This window comes from Poecilia formosa, unplaced genomic scaffold (assembly GCF_000485575.1).
Source record: "Poecilia formosa unplaced genomic scaffold, Poecilia_formosa-5.1.2 Scaffold407, whole genome shotgun sequence".
Classification (NCBI taxonomy): Eukaryota; Metazoa; Chordata; class Actinopteri; order Cyprinodontiformes; family Poeciliidae; genus Poecilia; species Poecilia formosa.
The window spans coordinates 337,450-359,270 of record NW_006800346.1 but is presented as its reverse complement, the minus strand read 5'-3'; the positions used below and the strand labels follow the sequence as shown (position 1 = coordinate 359,270).

The following is a 21,821-nucleotide window of genomic DNA, read 5'->3' as shown; positions in this document are numbered from 1 at the left end:
ATTTCTATCTTTCTAACTGTGTTCCCTTAGAAATATGAGCAAAGTATCTGATTCTAAATACTGCCTTATATTCCGTCTTCATTTACTAAGTTGTATCTTGTTACATTTCTAAATTCAACTTAAATGTGGCCTTGTTTATAATGTCCAATGTAAACATGTTCATTTTCTATTAAAACGCTTTGCGTGGGGATGCAGAAAAGGTTACAACTTAAACTTTTTACAAACCCCACACAGCATGATGACTCACATTAAGTTCTTAAGGATGTTTTCACACCTGATAGTCCAGTAGACTTGGTTCGATTGGCAACCAAAGTTGCAGCATCTGTTACATTTTCAGCTGCTGCAATTGCATTTCACTCTGCACTGTGTCAGACTAAACCAAATTATTAAAAAACCTGTTCACCTTCTTGTTTGTGGTGGTCCTGCAAGAACTACTCAAGGAAATGACACAAAAAACTCAGAAGAAGATGTGCACAACTTCCTTCTTCAAAAATTGTCAGATACTAATGGTTGAAGGATTTCTTGTTTGTCTTTGGCAAAAGAAACACAAGTCATTTCTCCTGCCAGCACTAGACTAGCACATTTGTTTTATAGTCCACTTCCTGCTTTTGGAGCGATCTCTGGTCCACTTGCATCCACATCCATTCGGACCGCACCAGAGTTCACTTCAACTGAACCAAGACCTGGGTTTGCTATTTTGTTTCACAACAGAGTTTGATTGCCTATTCACACCTCCCCAAACGAACCAGATATTCAGGAAAAACAAAATAAAGTTTGATTAAACAGGGCTGGTGTGGATGCACCCTTAATTGCAAATGATATCATTTCACTTGTGCCAAGGAATGGTGAAACTAATGTGAGGCTTATGGGAAAGTCAAATAATCTGCTTGTATTTTAGAGTTTTTCTTGTTTCTGATTAAAACGCAGAAGATTCGGTGAAAGCGATGACTGTTTGCATTGTTTCAGCGAAAATATCCATTTCAAAACGTCTGAATAAATGGAAGAAATGAGTCCAACTAGCCCTGAATGGGCTGTAGAAGTGACTGAGACAACTGTTGTAATATGGAGTAGGCTGAATAGACAATCTGAGGCTCTATTCCAGCAAATGACATCTTAAATGTGACATTCTCCTCTTTGTTGAATGCAGCGAGGAGGAGGAGTGATGCTTGGGTACATTCCACCTTCTTTGGTCATTTCTGGTTGCAGTAAGCAGGAAAAATGGCATCAGCTCCAAAGCACTTTGTTTTTAGCCCACTTACTGATGTCAGATGGTTCTGTAAGCTAGACTGCAGTAAATAATTAAAGCAGAACGGGAGTTGCATTGGTTGAACAGACAAATTTGTGTCCACTGAGACATCATCAGATGAAGTCTAACAAACATTAAAGGGGCAGTGATATGTATTTCCCAGACGTATAGTGCTATTTTATAGCACAATTAAGTAACTGTTACCTTCAGTTGTTAGAAAAATGCTGTAAGTATCAAATATAAAATTTCACTTTGTGATTTAACGCCTTGAAATTGGGCCTCTGTCTCTTTAAGAAAGACCTGCTCTTTTTCCCTACACTCCTCCTTTAGGATGTCATCACAACATGGCTCTTCTATTAACCCCAGCTGATGCTAGGCTAGTTACAAAATGTTTCGAAAGACAGCAATATATATATATATATATATATATATATATATATATATATATATTGCCACGCTCCTCTTTGTTTATACTTTTAAAAACTATATACAGTTTTCCTCATTTGATCAGATTTTCAATACACTTTATCCCACAAATGATGCATTGCACCATCTTGAGTATGGAGAGCAAGGAGTGTCCAAAAACAAAAAGGTCAGCTGAGTGCCTTCTGTTTGCTCCTCGTGGAGACAAAAAGCTTGTCAATTACAAGGTCAAAGGTCACTCCATGCTTGTTAAAGACACCTTGGTAACAAACAACTTCTACCTACAAACATCAAGCCATGTTTCTGGTTTTCAATAAACTTCTGCAGTTTTTAATAATTCTGTCTCCTGTGGATTTGCATCATGCTTACAAGCTCACTTTCTCTTTCTTTTGCGTCTTTTCTGGAGTCTCTAATGGCCCCACCCCCAACACCATCAGCACCGCTTCCTTCCCCCACAATCACTCCCTTATATAGAGTAGACCCCGGGGATAGAAGAAGGCTCAGTGAATGCATCTGTGTCTGTGTGCACACAGTTGTGTTTGAAAGCAGAATTCTCTTCTCCCCCCCCCAACAGCGGTTTATTCATCCTCATGGTCAGTTGGTTGACTTTGATGAAGACTCTCTCCTGGGACAAAGCAGAGGTTTTTTTTTATTTCCACCCAATGACTCATCTAGTTAGATGTGAAGCCTTTAAACAGATTTGATACTAAATTAAGTTTTATCTCTACTGCTACAGACCAGTAGAAAATCCACATTCACGTTGGCCTTTCAGCACTTCACTCATGCTAACCACCTGCGGTATTTAACATATGCACACAGTACATTTTATACAATACAGAAAGTGGGTCAAAGTGCTAGTTTGCTATTTAAATATGCTGATGATCTGATTATTCAGGAACTGCATCTTTTGTGTGTATAGACTCAGAAAGGCTGAGGTCTCTCAGAAGACCTGGATGCCTCCCAGTTACTGACAGTACTGGCCTTAACGATGTATTGCGGCAGAGATACTCGCCTAAGTGGGAGCATAAGTACACTTTGTTTATATCCCAGTGGGGGTATTAGGAGGGGATGATGCCTCGGAGGATGATCTCACCTTGCCGAGTTGGCGTGCCAATCATTAGCGTGTAGCGCCTGAGGCAGTGAAAGCATAACACAACAGTTGCGATGTAGCAGTGATGATTGAGAACATGTAGACAATCACTGGCCCAGGGATGAGAAGATTTGCACACGGCCATATGCTGAAAAAAAAAAAGAAAAGATGGAGTCCTTGATCTTTTGCATCTTTCCTGATTCTGTGCCCTAACAACAGCTTTATTGTTTACATAGCTCAGTATTTGCGTGAGTTTTGTTTGCTCTTGGTTACTGGTTAGCTCACCATTGAGGCTTGCTGGAAATTTGGTGTAGGATGCTGCTTGGATTCTGGGAGCACATGACTTAAATAAAAGGACACCAAGTTGCATTATGTTTGGCTAACTTAACAAAAACCAGGATACAGAAGTGAACGCTACATAACTATTAAGGGTGTCCGCACACCCTTAAAAAACATGAATGTACCTAAAATTAAGGCTTTAAAATGTCTTAAATTCATTTTAAAGAAATTTAGCCTTAAATACCTTGTGGCAGGTCTACTCAATCTCGTATCTTTTATATATAGTTTTTTTCTCATGGGGCTTTTCTGCGAAGCAGACATTTGCTATATGCATGCAGGCATCTTCATTGTGTTCTTTGACTACTAGAGGCTAACTAGCCACTAATATAACCTTCCTAACTAGCTATTTTGCGTTAATTGTAAGTACAACTTTATCGCCAGCTAACTGGACGATGTTCAATTTAACCACATGCTCACATTTGTTACCTGCACATAACGCACAATGTTCCATGTATAACGTGCAAAATTGTTTGGCAACCTGTGCAAAAAGCTTGGCATCGTGGGAGTTAAGGTTGTAGACAGCATATTGCAAAATATGCTATTTTTCTCCTGTAAATGTCTGTTGTGATACAAATCTTAAATTTCATTCACAATGATCATAAAAAGTCTTAAGTTTGAGCCGGTAAAACCTGCAGAAATGCTGCACTATGTTTATTTTATTTTTTTTCCCTCAAATTGAATAAACTTTTCATTAACCTTAAATTTTCCTAAAAGAATTATTTGTTTAGTGTCATGACTGTCCATTTCAACTTTGATCAGTTCAAATGTTTTAGATTTTGAAGTAGAGATGATCGAAAAAAACAAACGATAAATTAAAAATTGTGAACCAGCCTTTTACTTAAGTGCCTACAGAAAGCATTGAAGGATGCTAATGGTTAGCTGGTTGCAGTACTCTGATAACGCATGCAAATCAATCCATTCTTGCTAGTCACTCTCTGTACAGTGCTGAGCATACTTTGCTTTCTCATCTACAATCTTTTCCAAACCCTGACTGATGGACTCTGACTTGCTGTCACTGAGCATTAACAGAGCTGGCTGCCTGTACTACTCTCTGCAGAACCACTTCATTTTGAGTCTGGGCTGACTTACTTTCCAGTCCATCACTGTAACTGTTCCTAAAAGCTTCAGCGTTGCCAAAAAAAAAAAGATTTTTGTGAGCAACTGTTTACTTGTTAGCTGACCTGAAATCATTTCTTTTAAACCCACTGGTTTTGGTAGTAACTCGTACTGCTTATGTTTTCATCATCAAGACTATTAATGTCTTAAACGCAGAGCAGCATTACTAAATGTAAACATTATTAAATGAAACTTAATGTGGCTGAAAAAAACCATCTGTTTTGAATCATAACACATTATGTCTTGGGTCATTGACTGCACTCTGTCCCTGATGGTTTGACAGTGCCAGCTTGTGTTTTATCTCCTGGGCTAGTATAAAGGGTTTTTCCACACCAAGTCAGCCTTTTCAATATTTTTTTCTATAATACCAAACTGTTAAATGTTTGAACAAATATTTGCACAATAATAAAATGAAATGCTTCAATCCCATTGTCTTCCTTTAGAACCAACTGCAGCACTGACAGTTCAAGTTTCGGTGAACCAGAAAACATTTAATTCACGGTTGATTCAGTGAGGCTGCTGAGAGCAAACAAAACACGTGCCCCACACTTTGGTTCCTCTATTGGTGTGAAAAACAGGTCAGAAAGATGGGGGTTCCCTCCAAATTCATCCCCACAACAGATGAATAGAAAGGAATTACAGTTTGGACATTTTTACTGAAATGTTTAGTATTGCTGGTGGCAAACATAAGGTGAAGTTTTGGATGAAATTGCTTGAAAACATTAAGTCATGTCTGCACGTTCGCAGTTAATAGTCAGCCCACTCCTCCTTTCTTGCTATAGTTAAACATTTCAGACAAAAAAAAAAGGTATTGGCCAAAATATGAAGTGATGGGTTAGGCTTTTTCAAGAACAATAATCTGTAATTGGCCAGAAAACTTCAATTGGTGCACTCCTACTGCTAATGGATCTAGTTAAGGATGAAATGCTGAAATTATTTCAGTTTGGACTTCTGCTTGAATTAGGAAAATACCATAAATAGAGCAATGGTTAAACCTAGAATCTAGTGTTAGAGCTGAAAGGTATCAAACCACAACTTAATGGAATTTGAGAATCGTAACACATCAGCTCAGTAGACATAATCCCAAAACTGAACTTTGGGAAATTTACTTTGGCAGGAGCCTAAACAGTAGTTCTTCCATCTCATCAACTCTCTGAAGTGTATTAATATTGAATGTTCTGCCTTCATTTTTTTATGGAAAAAATATAAACGAGAGGAAAAGTCGGCACACAACTTCTAACTCCAAAGTTGGAAGTTTGTTAGCATGAGTCACTCTTAGCATCTAGAAATGTGCATTCTTGCCTGGTTTTACTGCCCATTTCTGACTGATTATCCTGATGACGTGGAGCCAAGGAGAAGTGCAATCTCACAGCTGTCTGGAGACTTGCAAGGGAACCAGAAATGTTCTTCTGGCCATGCATATATGCACTCAGAATTTATTACACACACATACACATACAGTGAGTGTTTGGAACTTTGCAGAGGAGTAGAGCAATGAATAGTGAGGCCACATGCTTTCTCCTGCTGTGGGAAGATTGGGAGCTGAGCAGTTTTAAAGAGAGAGCAGGGAATTGGGCTCAGACATGGTTTTATTTCCTGGTTGAGTTAGGTCATTGCGTTGATGGCTATAATGCAGTCCTAGTAAAACAATGAAGTGCTAATATTAACGGCAGGCATCATTGTACTAACTAAAGCTTATGTAGTTTTTATACTAGGATTGTTGATGTTAAAACATTAACATGTGATTAATCAGAAAAGTCTAAGGTTAATATCACATAATGCAGATAATCGCATTACCTATTTTCTCTCAGCTGCGGAGGTTGCTTAGTTCAAAGCAGAAAAAGTACGTTACACGATCTTGTACTGCGGTCAGAAATGCAACAAATATAGATAATATCGCTATCAAGTCGGTATCAGTTTCGAATCAGTTTGTTTAGTTTCATATTCCCTCTTGAAATTTATTTCGTTTTTGTGTTGCAGATTCTCAACTCTCTAAAAATGATGTTTTGATTTGCTCTCAATTTATATATATATTTTGTTTCTTTAGGAAAAAATACACATTTTTGTTCTACTTTCTCTGTTCATTATGTTATCTTTTTCATCAACTTTGTCATAATTCTCTTCTGGAGTATAGCAAAAATATTTCAGAGAAAAAAAAAAAACAACATAAAAACTCCTAACATTCAGACATTTGATATAACAAACGATAGAAAAGTATCGATATCAGTATCGAAATCAGTATCCGCGATATTTCTCCTGTATTTACTTGTCGGATTATCGCAAACCTCTAGTTTGAATTCTGTTCTTGGTACCTTTACTACATGTTTTTCCCCTCTTTGTCAATTAAAGGCCACACTAGTGTCAAAAACATTCTTTAAAAAAAACAAACCCCCCCCTCCCCGGCCCCCACCTGAAAAAAAGCCAGTGATGGTCATTTGGATAAAACCGAGGTAGTATGTAGCCTACTCATTACAACCATGAATTATCCTCTCACTGAAGCACAACCAGTTTACAGTTAACATTTCTAAATTATGTTTGAAACAAAATGACTTCTTTTAAGCCTTCCCGAATATGGAAAAAAAACTTGAGATGTTTAGTTTGAGACAGTAAAACATTTTCTAGAACACTTTTTGAAAACGTGCCATTTTACATTTAGTTAATCTGAAGAATACATCTTTTAATCAAATCCCAACACTATTTTCTTTGTACACTTTAGAACTCTTTGAAACAAGAGGAAAAGTCAGCATGCAGCGTCTTCTAACTCCAAAGTTGGAAGTTTGTTAGCATTAGTCACTAGCAGCTACCAGTCAGTGTTTTGGTTGCAGCCTGTTGCACTAGCTGTGTGGGTTTTTGGGATACATGGACCCTTTTTTTTCCTTCTCCTCCTCTTTGAAACAAGAGGAAAAGTCAGCACTCAACTTCTAACTCCAAAGTTGGAAGTTTGTTAGCATTAGTCACTCTTAGTAGCTACCAGTCAGTGTTTTGGTTGCAGCCTGTTTCACTAGCTTTGTGGGTTTTTGGTATACACGGACCCTTTTTTTGTTTTTCTTCCCCTCCTCATTTTCGTTCTTTCCCCCTCTGGCCCTGCTCAGCTGCTCCAGCCATCTGCGCCGTGGCAAACAGAGAACAGAGAGATCGAAGCAAAGCTGAGGCAGTGGGTGGGGGGGTTGAAGGAAACAGAGGAGGTGGTGGGGGGGACACAGTTAGGAGAAAGGGAGGATCAGTTAAGGATGAAGGAGGGTCTTTAAATGTATACGATTTGGTCTGGAGGATGAGCAGAGAATGACTAAAGAGGGACAAAAACACGATGAAGTGTGTGCCGGGGGAGTGTTTCCAAGAAGCCGGCGGAATAAAGATGATGTCTGTCCTCGTCTCCAAATAGAAGTGTGAGTCTGTGCGCAAGTTTAGGACAGTGGAAACTAGGAGGAATCGCGATGTCTGGATTTTAAAGTGGGACCAGGCAGCCAGCAGTGAGCTCATTTTATGCCTTGTTTTTTCCTCGTCTCGTCACTCCTCCGTCCATTCCCACCTTCCCGGTTCTGTTCCCAGGCTCCACAGGCCAAGCGTCTTCCTCTTCGCTGGCCTCAGGATTGCCTGAGTGTTTGTCTCGCTGCTTAACTTCCTGCACAGCCGGCTGCTAAAGCTGTTTGTAAACTTCGACAGGCCAGCTTCCTGTTACCCCTCACGCTCCCCTGGCTATGTGCTGTACTTGAAGCAGCTGGGCCATTTCTGATGTGTCAGAGCGTACAGTGTTTGATTTTTATTTTATTTTTTTTACTCTCATGTGCTGTATGTTCTTTTTAATTCTTCTTTTCCTGCAAACTTTTCCTACCTATATTAAGGTATAGTGCATCCTATAAAGTCTTCAATGTATATTCATGTACCTAAAATTAAGGTCTTAAAATGTCTTAAATTCATTTTATAAAAGTTTGCCTTGAATACGTTAATTACAAGTCTTAAATTTTGTCTTGACAGAACTATTTAATTTCATATACTCTGTGAATTGTTTTTCCTCCTGGATCTTTCTGTCAGGCAAAAGTTTGAGTCACACTCGGGCATCTTCATTTTTCTGTGACTCAAGACGGTTAAGGCTACTATTAACTCACTGCTAATATACCCTTGCTACCTAGCTAGCATTTTTTCATCTGAAGAAGTAAATCACCAGTTGTCTGGATGAGGTTTGTACATTTCTGTGGAGACAGAGGTGTTAAATTCCATTCATCATGGTCTTTAAGTCTTAAATTTGAGTTGGTGGTAAATACACATGTACTCCCTTTATAAAAGTATTGATGGCCTTCTTTGTTCCTCTTTGTTGCACTACAATTAAACACTTTATTATGCTTTTCTCACAATTTTACAAAATCAATCAACATCTGTACCATATTATTGTGTTGTCAAAACAAGGAGGTATGTGGTTTGCAAAAGGTTTTGCAGATCAAAAATTCAGAAAATTGTGTTGCACTCTTGAATTTAGTCAATACTTTACTTCTTGTACTTCCGTGCTCTTTCACTAAGCACTTTTAAAATGTTATTTAGAAAAAAATTGAAATCTAAACGATTCTCCTTCTACTTTATGTGTTTCCCACATAAAACACGTTACAGTTTACATGTAAACATGTTAACAAGGCGCGAATAGTCTTGCCAGGCACTGTAATCCTAGAAAACTATTTGATACTAGTGACTCCTCTTCCACTTAGTACAGAGAACCAAGAACACAACCAGTGACCGCTACTTTTGCCAACTGTGTCGCTGAGCTTTTTAAGCAGCACACTGGGGGGTTGTTCAGCACCGCAGTCCAGTTGGCATCGAGATCAATGCAGACAATTTGTAGAATAGGCTTGTTCTGTTCTGTAGCAGACTTGTTGCCCGTCTTGTTGTTCCCCTTTTGCCCCATAAACCTATCGATCTGACAGGTTTACACCTTTTAAATGCAGCCTTACAAGTTTCACTGTCAGCTCAAAAGTCTTCTTTCTCTTGCAGATTCATCATAAATACAGTTAAAATCTTACAAAAAAAAGTATTTTAACATACTAACTTGTTTTTTTTTTGTTTGAAAATGTTAGATGTCTAATTGGGCTTGTAATTTATATAACATTACACACCCAGTTGAGATATATATATATATATACACACACAATGTGATACATTTATGTGGTGGTTAAAATGGCACCACCTGCCTTATCTGATTCCTGAAGCTACAAACATTCCTTCAAATCCTGATAGTGAAGCCAGACGTGTTTCATGCCTGGTCTTGTTGTCTAACTCTGCTCTAAATATTTTCTATTCTTTTTCCAGATTAGTCCCCGCACTCTTCAGAAAGTCTCCTGAGCTGCCGTTGTCCTCTGAGATTCAAGTCAACCGGTCTTGCCCTGCAGAGACAGAACACCATCAATCGAAGAGGAGATGAAACCGGATGGGGTTGCCACGGCAGCACTGGAGCCAATGGAAACATTGGATTCTGATCCAGCGAATGAGCCGGCGCCGGCCGCAGAGCCGGAGCCCAACCTCGTAGATGTCCCAGCTGGGGAGATGCTGCAGCATCCAGCTGGAGATGTGCGTGAAGCGAAGCCGGCGGCAGATCAGGGTAAGGAGACCTCCACTGCCAAGATGGTCGCCAAGGCCTCCGGCGACGCTAAAGCCAAGGCTACCAACAAGGCCACTCCCAAGACGAAACTGAGCGCCACAAGCTCACCCAAGACTCCGTCCGGCCCACGTTCCAACGCGTCCCGTCTGTCGAACGGCACATCAAAGCCTCAGACGAACGGCGTCGTTAAGAAGACGACACCTGCTGCAGATAAAAAGAGCACCCCGACCTCTACCGCCACCAAAAAACCAATCGGGGCAGCAGCAACAACAACTCCCAAGACCGCAACTAAAGTTGGGGAGAAAAGGGCTCCAGGGACCCTCCCTGCTACCAACAGCGCAAAGTCAACAACTGGAGCAGCAGCAGCCAAAAAGACAACATCCAGTACTGCTAATGGGGTAAAATCCACTGCTGCTGCTGCTGCTGCAAAGAAGCCACCAGGTTGGTTGTGTTTCTATGCTGATTCCAACTTGTAGGGTGTTTTGTTGTCGTTTGTTTTTAAGTTGCAGTGCCTTGCAAAGGTACATTACAACCAAACACTTGAATGTTTTTATTAGGATTTTGTGTAAAGATGCACATATTTGCGTAGTGGATGAAATTCTTGTCAGACTTTAAAAAAAAATCCCTCCAAACATATCTGAAACATGAAATTATATAATTTAAGGGCTAAACTATATCAATTAACCACCTTACAATCGTTCAGCTGCATCATACATTAACATTGGAGTCATTTTCACAGACTTAAGCTAAAACTGTGTTCAACTCAACCTTCCTTGGGTACCTTTCTTTCATCCTTCCTCTCCCTCTACTTTAGACTGTCTAATTTTATTTCATTCCTGAGACCAGGGCAGCTCTCAGTAGCCAACTTCACAGCAGCCAGGTGCTGACTGGGTTGGTTTTCAAAATGAAATCAATTTTAACATTTTATGAAATTTAAATTTATCTTAAACTCTGATTATGGTTAGTGTAAGTGAACAAATATAGGCTGTATTTGTATCTATATCTAAAAATTATAAATACTCCATCCACTTCACAGCTCTGTGCTACTTTGCAACATGAGTTGATGTGAAAATTTTAAAGGGCGTGATTTCTTTTGCAAGGCTCTGTAAGTATAATCACACATTTTTCTGCACTATCTAAGCAAGCATTGTTTAGTGATTTGCAATAATACAATACCTACGCACTGCATGGATTTTTATGCACATTACACATGTCAAATTGACTGTTGCTGAACAATACAGGCTTTGCCCAGATCACTTTAACACAGCCTATAAAAGAAACATCTGCCTGACCTAAATCTGTGATTTAAGCAACTATGTAAGTCTGCATTGTTGAATAATGTCCTCCCAACATTAATTTCTCATCCCTGTCTCCTCCAGCTTCCAAACCCGCCTCTGCAGCTCTAACCAAGACTAGCTCTGTTGCCTCATCCAAGACGGACAAACCCCCGGTTTCCAAAGCAACCAGGTAGAGTAAAGATGATTCAAACACTATTCAGGAAAATTTACTTTTTCCTTCTACAAATCAACAAATCCACCCCTCTGATAGAAATCATCCAATTTCATTGGCTGAGAGACTGACAATCATTGCAGTAAACAGCAGTCGGTTGAAAAAGCTTGAATTTGGCTGCCGGTTCAAAGAGGATTCTGTTAAAGAAAGAACTCCCTGGAGGAACGAAGGACAATGATCCCCCACATAGAAGCCAGGCATAAGTAGGCCAGCAGGCAGTCAGTGTTGGAACAAGCCTGAGAGGAATGCCTTGCAGAGTTTCATCAGAGCGAGCATTATTCAGCTTTATTAATAAAACAAGTTTTTGGAGGGAGGAGCTTAAAACGAGATGGGGAACAACAGAATCCTCTCAGCGGAGCTGCTTCTTTAAACCCAACACTTGTTGTGAGCTCTTGTGCGGCGGCGTGTTGTTTTCGTGTGGCGATCAGACTAACATGTGTTTCTCACCTGAGTCACACTGTGTGCATGATGTTAGATCCTGAGGAGGCTCGATGGTAGGTGAGGACATGAGTCTGAATGAAGTCTTTGTCCACATCTGAGTTATGATCAGATAGAGCCTTTGGGATTCTGGTTTGTTTGGAAAACTAGTGACTTCTTTCTTTCCTCTCTGGTATGTTATTTTGTTGTTCTGTGTGTGTTTGTTGGCACGTTGTTGAACTAGATACTGATTAAGAAAAAAGAAAACAGAGAAAGTTTAAGAATTCCCCACAAATCACTCACGGTTTGAGATTAAAAAAAAATTCTATTAGAATATGCCGTCAACTTGTTTCAATGAAAGACTCATAGAACCTCATGGCACAATAAAGACGTATTGTAATCATTTAAATTGGACTTTAGTATGATGCTGTGTTAACTGCTCAGAAAGAGAGTTGGAGTTTTCCAACTTTGTGCCCAGGAAGTAATCGGTCGAGACCAATCCGGCTTCGGAAAGTTACATTTCAGAAGCCATTGTGCATTTCTACAAAAATGGACAAAAACTGTGAGCAAATAGCATGTTGTCCACTTTAATTACATTCACACCAGGACACTGAGGTCTCAATGTCCTCAGTGAGTTTAAAAAGATTTCAGAAGTACTGTAATAGCCACCCCACTTTAACTCTTCAGCTGCTTTTCATAGCCATTACCCAAAAACTCCATAAAACACTTTAGATAGATCATCAGAGGTGTTGAATGTAGTAGAACAGATAGAAGTAAATCTGCAGTCATAACAGAGAAATCATTCAGCATGATTTTTCAAATGCAGAATAAAAGTTATTGGCATGAAACAATGAAGTACCCTATAGTGAAAATGTGGAAGTATTTTTTTTATTTGTTATTGTTGCAGGCACCTCCTCTAACTCGCACTAAGCAGCCTGTCACCGTGAGTCGGGTGTTTGAAATCCCTTCCCCCCTCCGCTCCTCTCTCGTCTCCTTGTGCCCTGTGTAGCAGCTGGATTGTGGAGATTACACTCAGATTACTGCTTTATACAATGGTTGATGTGCAAACATCTCATTAAACAGAATTATACAAGGTCACGTTGGTAATCGGTTGTGTAGCGCAGAACCGTAGCTGAGCAGCACATACAAACTGTCCCGATGATTTCACTCCGCACGGCTGAAAAGGTTATTGTGGTCCTCCAGTATTTGTCCCATTATCGTCTGCTCATTTGAAAACTAGGGTAGCTTAAATGCTGACTAGTAAAGTTTGAGACTAAGACCAATTCTGCCTTGAATGGCTGAAAATGGAGCGGACTTGTTAATGTACTTACCCCAAAGAGAAATCAGATAAGTAAATACAGAAAAATGATGCTATTTGCTACTCTGCTGATTGCCTCATTAAAACAAACGAACGTAACGGTAACACAGAGAAAACGGCTCCATTTAATCCAGAGGAACGACACTGACCCTTCTGAATTCTCCCAACCCAAGGGGAGTCTTCAGTTACTGCTGACTTGAAAATAAGCACAGACTGTCTAAAAATGCAAAGCAAACATAGTATAGGTCAGCCTGCACCTTAAAGGAAAAACAACCTGGTGACACACACACACACACACACACACACACACACACACACTGTTTTTGTACAGTATAATGGTGATTCAAGTGATTTATTTAGTTAATTACCATGTTAAGTTCTGCAGAAGTTTGCTGTTGATGCTGATTCCACTCGGCCTTTGCTTAACACAAAGTATGAAAAGGCTGTGAATACTTATGTAAATGTGATTTCTTGGATTTTTGTGTTTTTTTTATAATAACTTTACAAAACCTTAAAAATGTATTTTTCCCCCACATTGTCATAATGGGGTAGTTGTGAAGAATTTTCTGGAAAGAGTTCATACAGTTTGGAATAAGGTTATAACAGAATGTGGAAAAAGCGAAGTGCTGTGGATACTTTTCGGATGCGCTGTATATTTAGACCTAGAGGAGGATTTTCTTGCTGCTGACCTACATCCCAAAGAGAGCGACATAACTACTACTGATGGGCTCCTCAAACAGCCCTGTACTCCCTTGAAGGCACTCTTGGCATGACGTGCGTCAGCTTTTGTGTCCTGTCATGGACTTTGACAGGGCCATAAATTTCAGCTTTAATTAGATTTTGCCCTTTTTTTCCCTAACTCGCTCGGTTGTTAATTCGGGGCCATTATCAGACAACTGAAGATGGACTCTGAGCTTCTGTTTGCTTGGTCTTCCTCTGCAAGTGCAGCTGATTTAATTTAACCCAGAGCAGGTTCTTGTTATCTAACAGATAAAAGTGCTTGGCTCAAACAGGTTCAATAAGTGGTACCAATCTGATTCAAAACAACTCGCTAATGTTTTAGGTTTTTGTTTAATTTAATCGAGTTTACGCCTTAAATAGATTTTACTGGCTTGCGTTTGAATAAGAGCTCAGTTTTTGTACATGAAGCCTTTTGTGTCGATTATTTCTTCAATGCTTTCTGTCTGTTTTTTGGTATTTATGTTGAGCTCAAGGGGTAAATCCTGCCTGGCTTACAGAGACGGCAGGGTTCTCATACAATACAGAGGCTACAAAAGGACTCTCCCGCTCTTTGGCGCTGTAGGCAGGATGTGTGGTGCACCTGCATTAGAGGAATAGAAGCCAATTACTATGCAGGGCATGAGTTCATCTGCCGGTGTAATACTCTGCATGATGGGAAGGCAAAGGTGGGGGAGGGAGCCAAACGGGCATGCTGGCTCTCTGGACACACGGCACATAGGCATTTAAGTCTGCCTTTGGATACATGGAAGCAAATTGAAATCAAAATGGTTGCATGAAAGGACGAGAGATGTAAAAGGGAGAAAGAATAAGGAAAATTAGAGATGCAAAGCAGTTTAGAGAGGAAGGTGAGGATAAAGCGGCTGCAGAGGAGAGGATACCAGGGCATTCAGACTTTAATGCGCAAACATCGCCGCCCATGTTCCTACATTAGTCATGCTCTTTTTCTCCACTGATGGTCCCTGAGGGATGATAAATTTTTATTGGAGTGGATTGAATGCCGCCCTCATGATTCAACAAATTAAGTTGATGTAATGCTCCGACATCGGTGAGTGCCCGGTAAGCAGCAGCAGGAAGGGGTTCTTGTTCACCAGCCCAGTGTCAAGCAGATGCCTTGTTGCACAGGCAGTAAATCTCCAGTCCCACTGTGGGCGCGGCCAGTAGCTCTGCGACGCAGTCTCGCTCCGGGGCGATTATTTCAGGATGTGGCCGCAGAGCCAATTACTAAATGGATTAGGTCGGAATGAATTGGCACACTTCTGGCTGTGACAAAAACAATGTGGGCGTTTCACTCGAACCGCAGACATAATGGAGATATTTAGGACAGGAACCGCTAGATAAAATATGCTTTTATATTTCTGTTTAAAATATAAGCTTAACATGTACAAATTATGTACTTTAATGTACAGTTTTCCTAATTTATTTGTCAATTTAAAGTCAACGAAGCAATTCAGCCCCCTTTTACTTTCACACCAGTAATTACAATCTATTATAACCGATTTCCTTACCACTCACATGGTAAAAGAGCGTGGTACAGCTGAAAACCTACCAGCCTATGGGCGTCCACCTAAACTGACTGCGTGGGCAAGGAGAGAACTAATACATGAAGCAGCCAAGAGGCCCGTGGTGACTCTAGAGGAGCTGAGTCATGTCCTCCATAAACCTGGCTCCCTTGGAAGGGTGGCAAGAAGAACGTCCCTGTCGAAAGAAAGTTAGAAGAAGTCCCCTCCGCAGTTTGCCATGTAGGCAGCAATGCTAACCTGCGACAAAAGGTGCCCCCTGATCTACACCCAAAATACCCTGTCGAGAAAAACTAACATGCACCTAATTGTGAATGCACCATTTAGAGAAGCCAATCAGAGTTGATCTGAAGATGGATGGAGCTAAATACTGTGTAATCCTGGAAGAATACCAATTTAAGGTGACACTAAGCAGGTTCTCACCTGCAGGAGCGTCGCTGCAACCTAGGGACGCAGATCTCCGCGCGCCGCAACAGCCGAGTCCAGAAAAACAGTGAAATCTGACCAAAAACGGTGTTGATCTGTTTGTTTTCCATTATGGTTTAAAAGCGATGGAGAGCGACTCTGAACTGTGAGTACACTGATTTTAAATGATCCAGAGTGAGTGAGGAAGGGCTCTATTTGGGATTAACATTTGGTTTCAGATTTAATTTCTGCTCATTTCATAGTTGCCAACTGAATTAAAACCAATTTTAATTCAGTTTGTAGTAATCCACATATTTTTAATAACTGAAGTGGAAGTGTCTCTCAGAAGAATAGAAACATACAGCATACATGTCTGCTCTATTCAGAGTTAAAGTCAGTGGATGGTTTAAAAATAAGCTAAGATATATTATTACTTTTCAAAAGGCTGTATTGAAAGAGTCATGGTCTCCATTTTGTCCATGCTTCTTTTTATTTAAAGTTTTTGCTTTAATTGGCTATGTATTTGATTGCAAGCTGGGCAAAATAGCATTGATATTCACTGACTCATTTTAAATGTTCTGTATGGGAACATAAACACTGTCTACAATCTGTGATTTCAAATTAGTAGAAAGTGCACAAATTGCTAGAAATATCTAACCAGAGAGAAAATTTTAGCATTTTCCTAATAGGTCAGTACTAGCAAACAGTAAAGCCATGTTTTTTAGGGCGTAAAAAACCCTAAAGAGGAGGGTGTAAAAAAAAAAAAAAGTGATTCTGTCCATAATCTTCCACTTTATAGTTGTGCATCCCTTTTTGTTTATTTCTCATAAAATTCAAGGGAAATACATTAAAGTTTGATTCCATAATATCACAAATATGAATAAGTTCAAGCGGTACGAAAACTTCTATAAGGCATTCTAATAATTTCTATTATATTCTTTGTAAAATTACTTAAAAAAGCATTGTTATAGATAAATTAAACTGATAAACATGATTAGTTTAATATAAAGTCTAATTCTACTGATATTAAACTTATATTTAACTTCAGGTAAAATTTCATTCTACGATCCAATTTAAATAAAGACGAAGCCACTTTTATGGTACTAAACATTATTTAGACAGTTGAATTAATATATTGCCGTTGTTATAGTCGTCTCTGCTGCAAGGAGCTGCCTCAAGTCTTAGTTTTCTTTTACATACTCATTTGCCTCGGTCTCATTTTGTGGCAACATAGGATCCCCAGCAGGCAGCCGGGTTCAAAGTCAGCGGTACGTATGCAGCTCTTTGAAAGCGCGCATGCAGATCTGCATTAAGCTAAAATGTCGTCGGGGATCCTGAGGCGAACAAGGCGAACTTTCAGCGTTCTGCTGTGTGCATCAGTGGGCCGGGAGCAACTAGCTGACTGAGTAATACATGATTTTTCAGCTCCACTGCCTTTCTGGGTGTTGTGTTCAAAATTAGCTTTAACCTCAATTTATGGTGCGTCTCTATGGAAGGTCTGCGGTAAGATGGAAACAATGAAGACAGATTTCCCTCTGAGGTAAAACCAGGTCCATAATTTAAACAACGTTGTCTTGGGTGCTTGTCAGTCACTCAGCTGACAGTGAACTTAATTATAGAGCGAAGCATCACTGTATTTGTGCTTTGTGGAGCAGTTGCGGTGAACTTCTTCTAATCTCAGATTACACAAGATGTCAGTCTGCAATGATCTGTGGCCAATTCAGGAGTCATTAGGAAATAACTGATTGAAAGTAATGTAATGAGATTATAGGTTTACTGGAGCTGCATATGGTTGCAGAAGCGTCATAACATGAATATCTTTGTACGATTTAGGGTTCTCTACTAGCACTCTTAGCTCTGACTACACAAGCAAACTGACTTCCACAAAAGACTGTTGCTATGAGTTGTGCTTTCTTTTTATTAGCGTCCTGATGGTTCCCATTGCTGAATAAACTTTAAACATTTATCCACAGATGACGGCGTCCTTATTTGCTTCCGTTAGCAGAGCGTTACTGTGTTACATCTTCGTTCTTCTTCTGCACCTGCGGTTAATTTTCTTTTTAATTCAAAACGGCTACCTCTGTCCACAGAGATTTTGCACATTTTTTGTCATGCTTGCAATTTGTGTACATTTAATTGTTAACTGAAAGCAAAGTTTACACATCCGTTCCTAATAATTAGCCTCATTTAGCACTTTCTGGTCATGAAACCAGAAAGTGCTAAAAGTCCAAATAGGGCTTCGAAAAAGATCCCCCCACCCCTCGCCCCAAAAAAACCCCCAAAAAAACAAATGAACATTTCCATAATTTCTTCACTGACACTGGAAAGAAGTTTTCCAAACAATGTTTATTGGAAAATAACATATTCAGGGAAATGAACATAACCTTTTCTCAAGGTGTGGCTGTAGGAGCACATAACGGTCTCTAGCTCCAGTCTATCAGGCATTCACACCACACAGCCAGTTAGCCAGAAAGAGCAGCAAGAGCAAAAGGTGGAGGACTTGTGGTATAAACAACAGATGGTGTAATCTGACCTGAAGATATCCCTGTGAAGATGAGGCCGTGTCCGTGACATTGAACCATTAGCTGGGTGTTTGTGTGATCGCTCACCTCCTCATCAGATAACCTGATGCAAGGTTCAGAATACACAATCCCAGTGTTTTAAACTGGACTCTTTTCACTGTAATCTGCTCAGCTTTTTTGTCTTGCTTTCTAGTTGGTTATTTCAGTTGTACAAACACTGGTAATGGTTAAAGACACAGCTACATGTAAACTTTTTTTGCACGATCCAAAGGAAAGAGTGTCTTTCTTTTGCCGTTTTCTCTGTGACCATGTTAATTCCAGAGCTTGTTATAGTCACCCTGCCTGTCTGGATAATCTGTATTCCCTTCATTGCACAGATTATTATGATCGCTTTTCCTGAATATCCAATTAGCATCCTTCATCTCTCATGAGGCCGGTTTTTATCTTCTTATTGTCCTCATTCTTCTAACCTTGTAACTTAGGATTTTTAACTTTGTAATTCTAGTGGCACAAAAATAACTGACGCTGAATAAAGATCCTCTGTCTGGACTTTGATTGGGCTGTTCATAGAACAAAGAGGCCTTCATATTACTACTTGCAGAAATACATTTTGATGAAAACCATTTAGCTCTGGTTGCATGTTTAAGGGCCACTTCTATCCCACAGTGTCAAGTCTTCTGCAACCACTTACAGGTTCACGTCCTGAGTTGTGATGTACAGTGAATAAATATTGTGAATGAATCAAGCCCTTGAGGAAAACATGACCATTTGCAATATTGGGATTAACCCACGTTTTACTCTAATTCTTATTTTTTAGTTCATTAGTGTCCCCTTCACTCTCTCACTGAGCTTTCTGATCTTGGTCAGTAAGAAATGACATTATGGGGCAGTGAAGTGAAATTGGGTGTACTGATGAATCAAAACCAATTTCCTTAATTCTGGGAGTTCAAATCAATTGAAACAGATTTTATCCACTGATCTTGTATAAAAATCACTGTCTCCTTTTGCCCTGCCATGACGGAGGACTGACTGTGTTCAGAGATGTTTCAGACAAAAATATAATCCATATTGACTAAAATTGGAATTGGCAGGTCAGGCTTTTTAACAATTGGTTATTGGCCAGAAAACTGCAGTGAGTGCTTTTGTAAGTGAAAATTGATCTTTGGGCCAAACTGCATGCTAGAAAAAGTAGTCCTCTTAATTTGGTATTCTGCACACACTGATAATGTTTTCAGGACTAAAACTTTCGAAAGATGCTGTCTCTAATCTACTACTAATCTACTAATACTTACTTATGTGGATCATTAGTAAAAAATCTTGCATGAACTTCGGCATTAGCTGCCTCCTGCCACCTGTTTGTTTGGTTTTAGATGCATTCCATTGCTTTTGCCTGGATGTGAGGAGAACCCAATAGCTTTGCTTTTAGAGTAGTGTTCGTGTCTAACTGGGAGGACTTGAAAAGGTTATTTTTGTTCTCCTTTTAGTATTAAAAATTAACGTCGTCCCAGCCATCTTCTCCCTACCTTCCTCCTGTCGCCTGTTCTCTTTCTGCCAGCGCGAACTCGCTTCTTTATTTAGAAACAGGCAGTAAGTGCAGTGCGGACCCAGGAGATGGCACACCACAGCCTTGTCAGGACTGCTAGATGTAGGTTACTTTGCTCAGAAGTGACGTTCAAGCCAGCTTCTAGGCCAGGACGGCTGGAGCAGGGTGGCTGATGCATGGCGCCCCAAGAGTCATTCCCCCTTGTGGGGAGGGAGGGAGGAGTGCCAACTGAGCAGAAGAACAGAATTGCTGTGGGGTTAGGATGCGTCTCTAGGGTCTGTTGTGATTCATCTTCCATATAGCTTTTCTCTGTCTCTCATGAGAGTTTGTAATGGGGCTCAAGAAGAGTCAGCTGGGTCTTACTGGGCTCTAAGTCAGTGCTTTAATGGCAGATTATCTTTAGATGGAGGCCCTCCTGATGTGCAGTTTCATTTTTCTTCAAATGATTTATCAAACTTTAGTAGCCTTTCTTCTATTTAGTGAAGAACCATTTGCATAGAAGATGACTAATGGAAGTAAAAAGCATGATTAAATTATTTTAGTTTAAATAATTTTTATTTTATTGCAAGCATGGATTGACTTAAGTATAAAATATTGTACTGGTGAATTACCAAGATAGTTGAAACGAGGTCAAAGATATGGGAGGTAGAACCAAACCGTTCACAGAACTTTAGATATTTACAGGAAGGACTGGGTTGTTCAACAGTTTAAGATCTAAAAGGAAATCTAATCAGTGAAACTAAGTGGAAATAACTATGATTTTCATGCAGAGATGTCAAATGGTCTTCTTTGTGTTTCCTCAGGCCCACAGCAGCTTCATCTCGACCAGCTACCGGATCCTCTCAGTTAGCCAGCACACCCAAGAACTCCACAGCTACATCCAAACCTGCCACTCCTAAAACTGCCCCCGCCTCCCCCAAGCCTGCTACTCCCAAATCAACCACCACTACCCCCTCTGGTGGCAAACCTCCTGCATCACAGTCAAGAAATGCAACCCCTATGAAAAAAGGTCACAAATCTATTATTTTTGGTTATTTGACACATTCGTAAACATTAAATGTATTAATTATTTTTGCTCTAACATAAAAGGCATAATACATAATATGTAATAATTAAATTCCAGAGTGCAGACTTTAACCATATAGTGTTGTATCAAAATAGAAAAAAGTATAATATCCTGTGGTTCTGATCAGAATATTCACCCTTTCACCCTACTCATTGTGTAATTCCTACTCGTGTTGTCTTTTCCAGATGTGACCAAACCATCCCCTCCAGCAGCCAAGAAATCTGCAGAGTCCCCTCTCGCTCGCCCTCCTGCAAAGAAGCCTGCTAAACCCGAGGCCCCCAAGACAAAATCAGATGTTGCCTCCAAAAAGCCTCCCACAAATAAAGCTGTTGAAACAAAGACGCCAAACCGCTCCAAGCCACAAGAGGGTAAATCCACACCTTCCAAGGATGTCTCCAAGACCCCAAACACCAAAACGGCTACAAATAAGGCCCCCAGTCCCAAGAAGACTGTGGGAAGCACCACTCCTACTCCTGTCAAACGTGGTCCTAAAGTTGCAACAATGATTGAGCGAGGAAAAGAAATTGCTGCAGTAGTTGCTGCTGCTGCAACCATCGCTACTGCAGCCTCTGTCTTTGCAAACCCAGAGGAGTCTGAGCCTCCTCCAGAAGATGATTTGGAGTCATCTGAGCCCACTGTTAAAACAGAGGACGAGAAAAGACCAGAGCCTGTACGGGAACCATCTCCAGAGCCTGTGCGGAAACCAACACCAGAACCGGTTCAGCAACGGGAACCAACACCAGAACCGGTTCAGCAACGGGAACCAACACCAGAACCGGTTCAGCAGCGGAAACCAACACCAGAACTGGTTCAGCAACGGGAACCAACACCCGAACCGGTTCAGCAACGGAAACCAACACCAGAACCGGTTCAGCAACGGGAACCAACACCAGAACCGGTTCAGCAACGGGAACCAACACCCGAACCGGTTCAGCAACGGGAACCAACACCCGAGCCCGTTCAGCAACGGGAACCAACACCCGAG

General features: G+C 40.4%; 1 protein-coding gene across 2 annotated transcripts in view; it reads left to right on the top strand.

Annotated features, from left to right (window-relative positions):
• Positions 1-21,821, top strand: part of prr36b (proline rich 36b) — a 33,631-nt gene that overhangs the window by 8,858 nt on the left and 2,952 nt on the right. Inside the window, exons 2-5 of one of the 2 annotated variants that reach the window (XM_016663182.1) lie at positions 9,510-10,239; positions 11,178-11,265; positions 20,574-20,779; positions 21,022-21,537. In XM_016663182.1, the coding sequence (XP_016518668.1) occupies positions 9,618-10,239; positions 11,178-11,265; positions 20,574-20,779; positions 21,022-21,537 (1,432 nt within the window). In that variant the 5' untranslated portion in view covers positions 9,510-9,617. Of the gene's footprint in view, positions 1-9,509; positions 10,240-11,177; positions 11,266-20,573; positions 20,780-21,021; positions 21,815-21,821 lie in introns of both variants that reach the window. The other variant, XM_007576443.2, reaches the window with a different exon arrangement.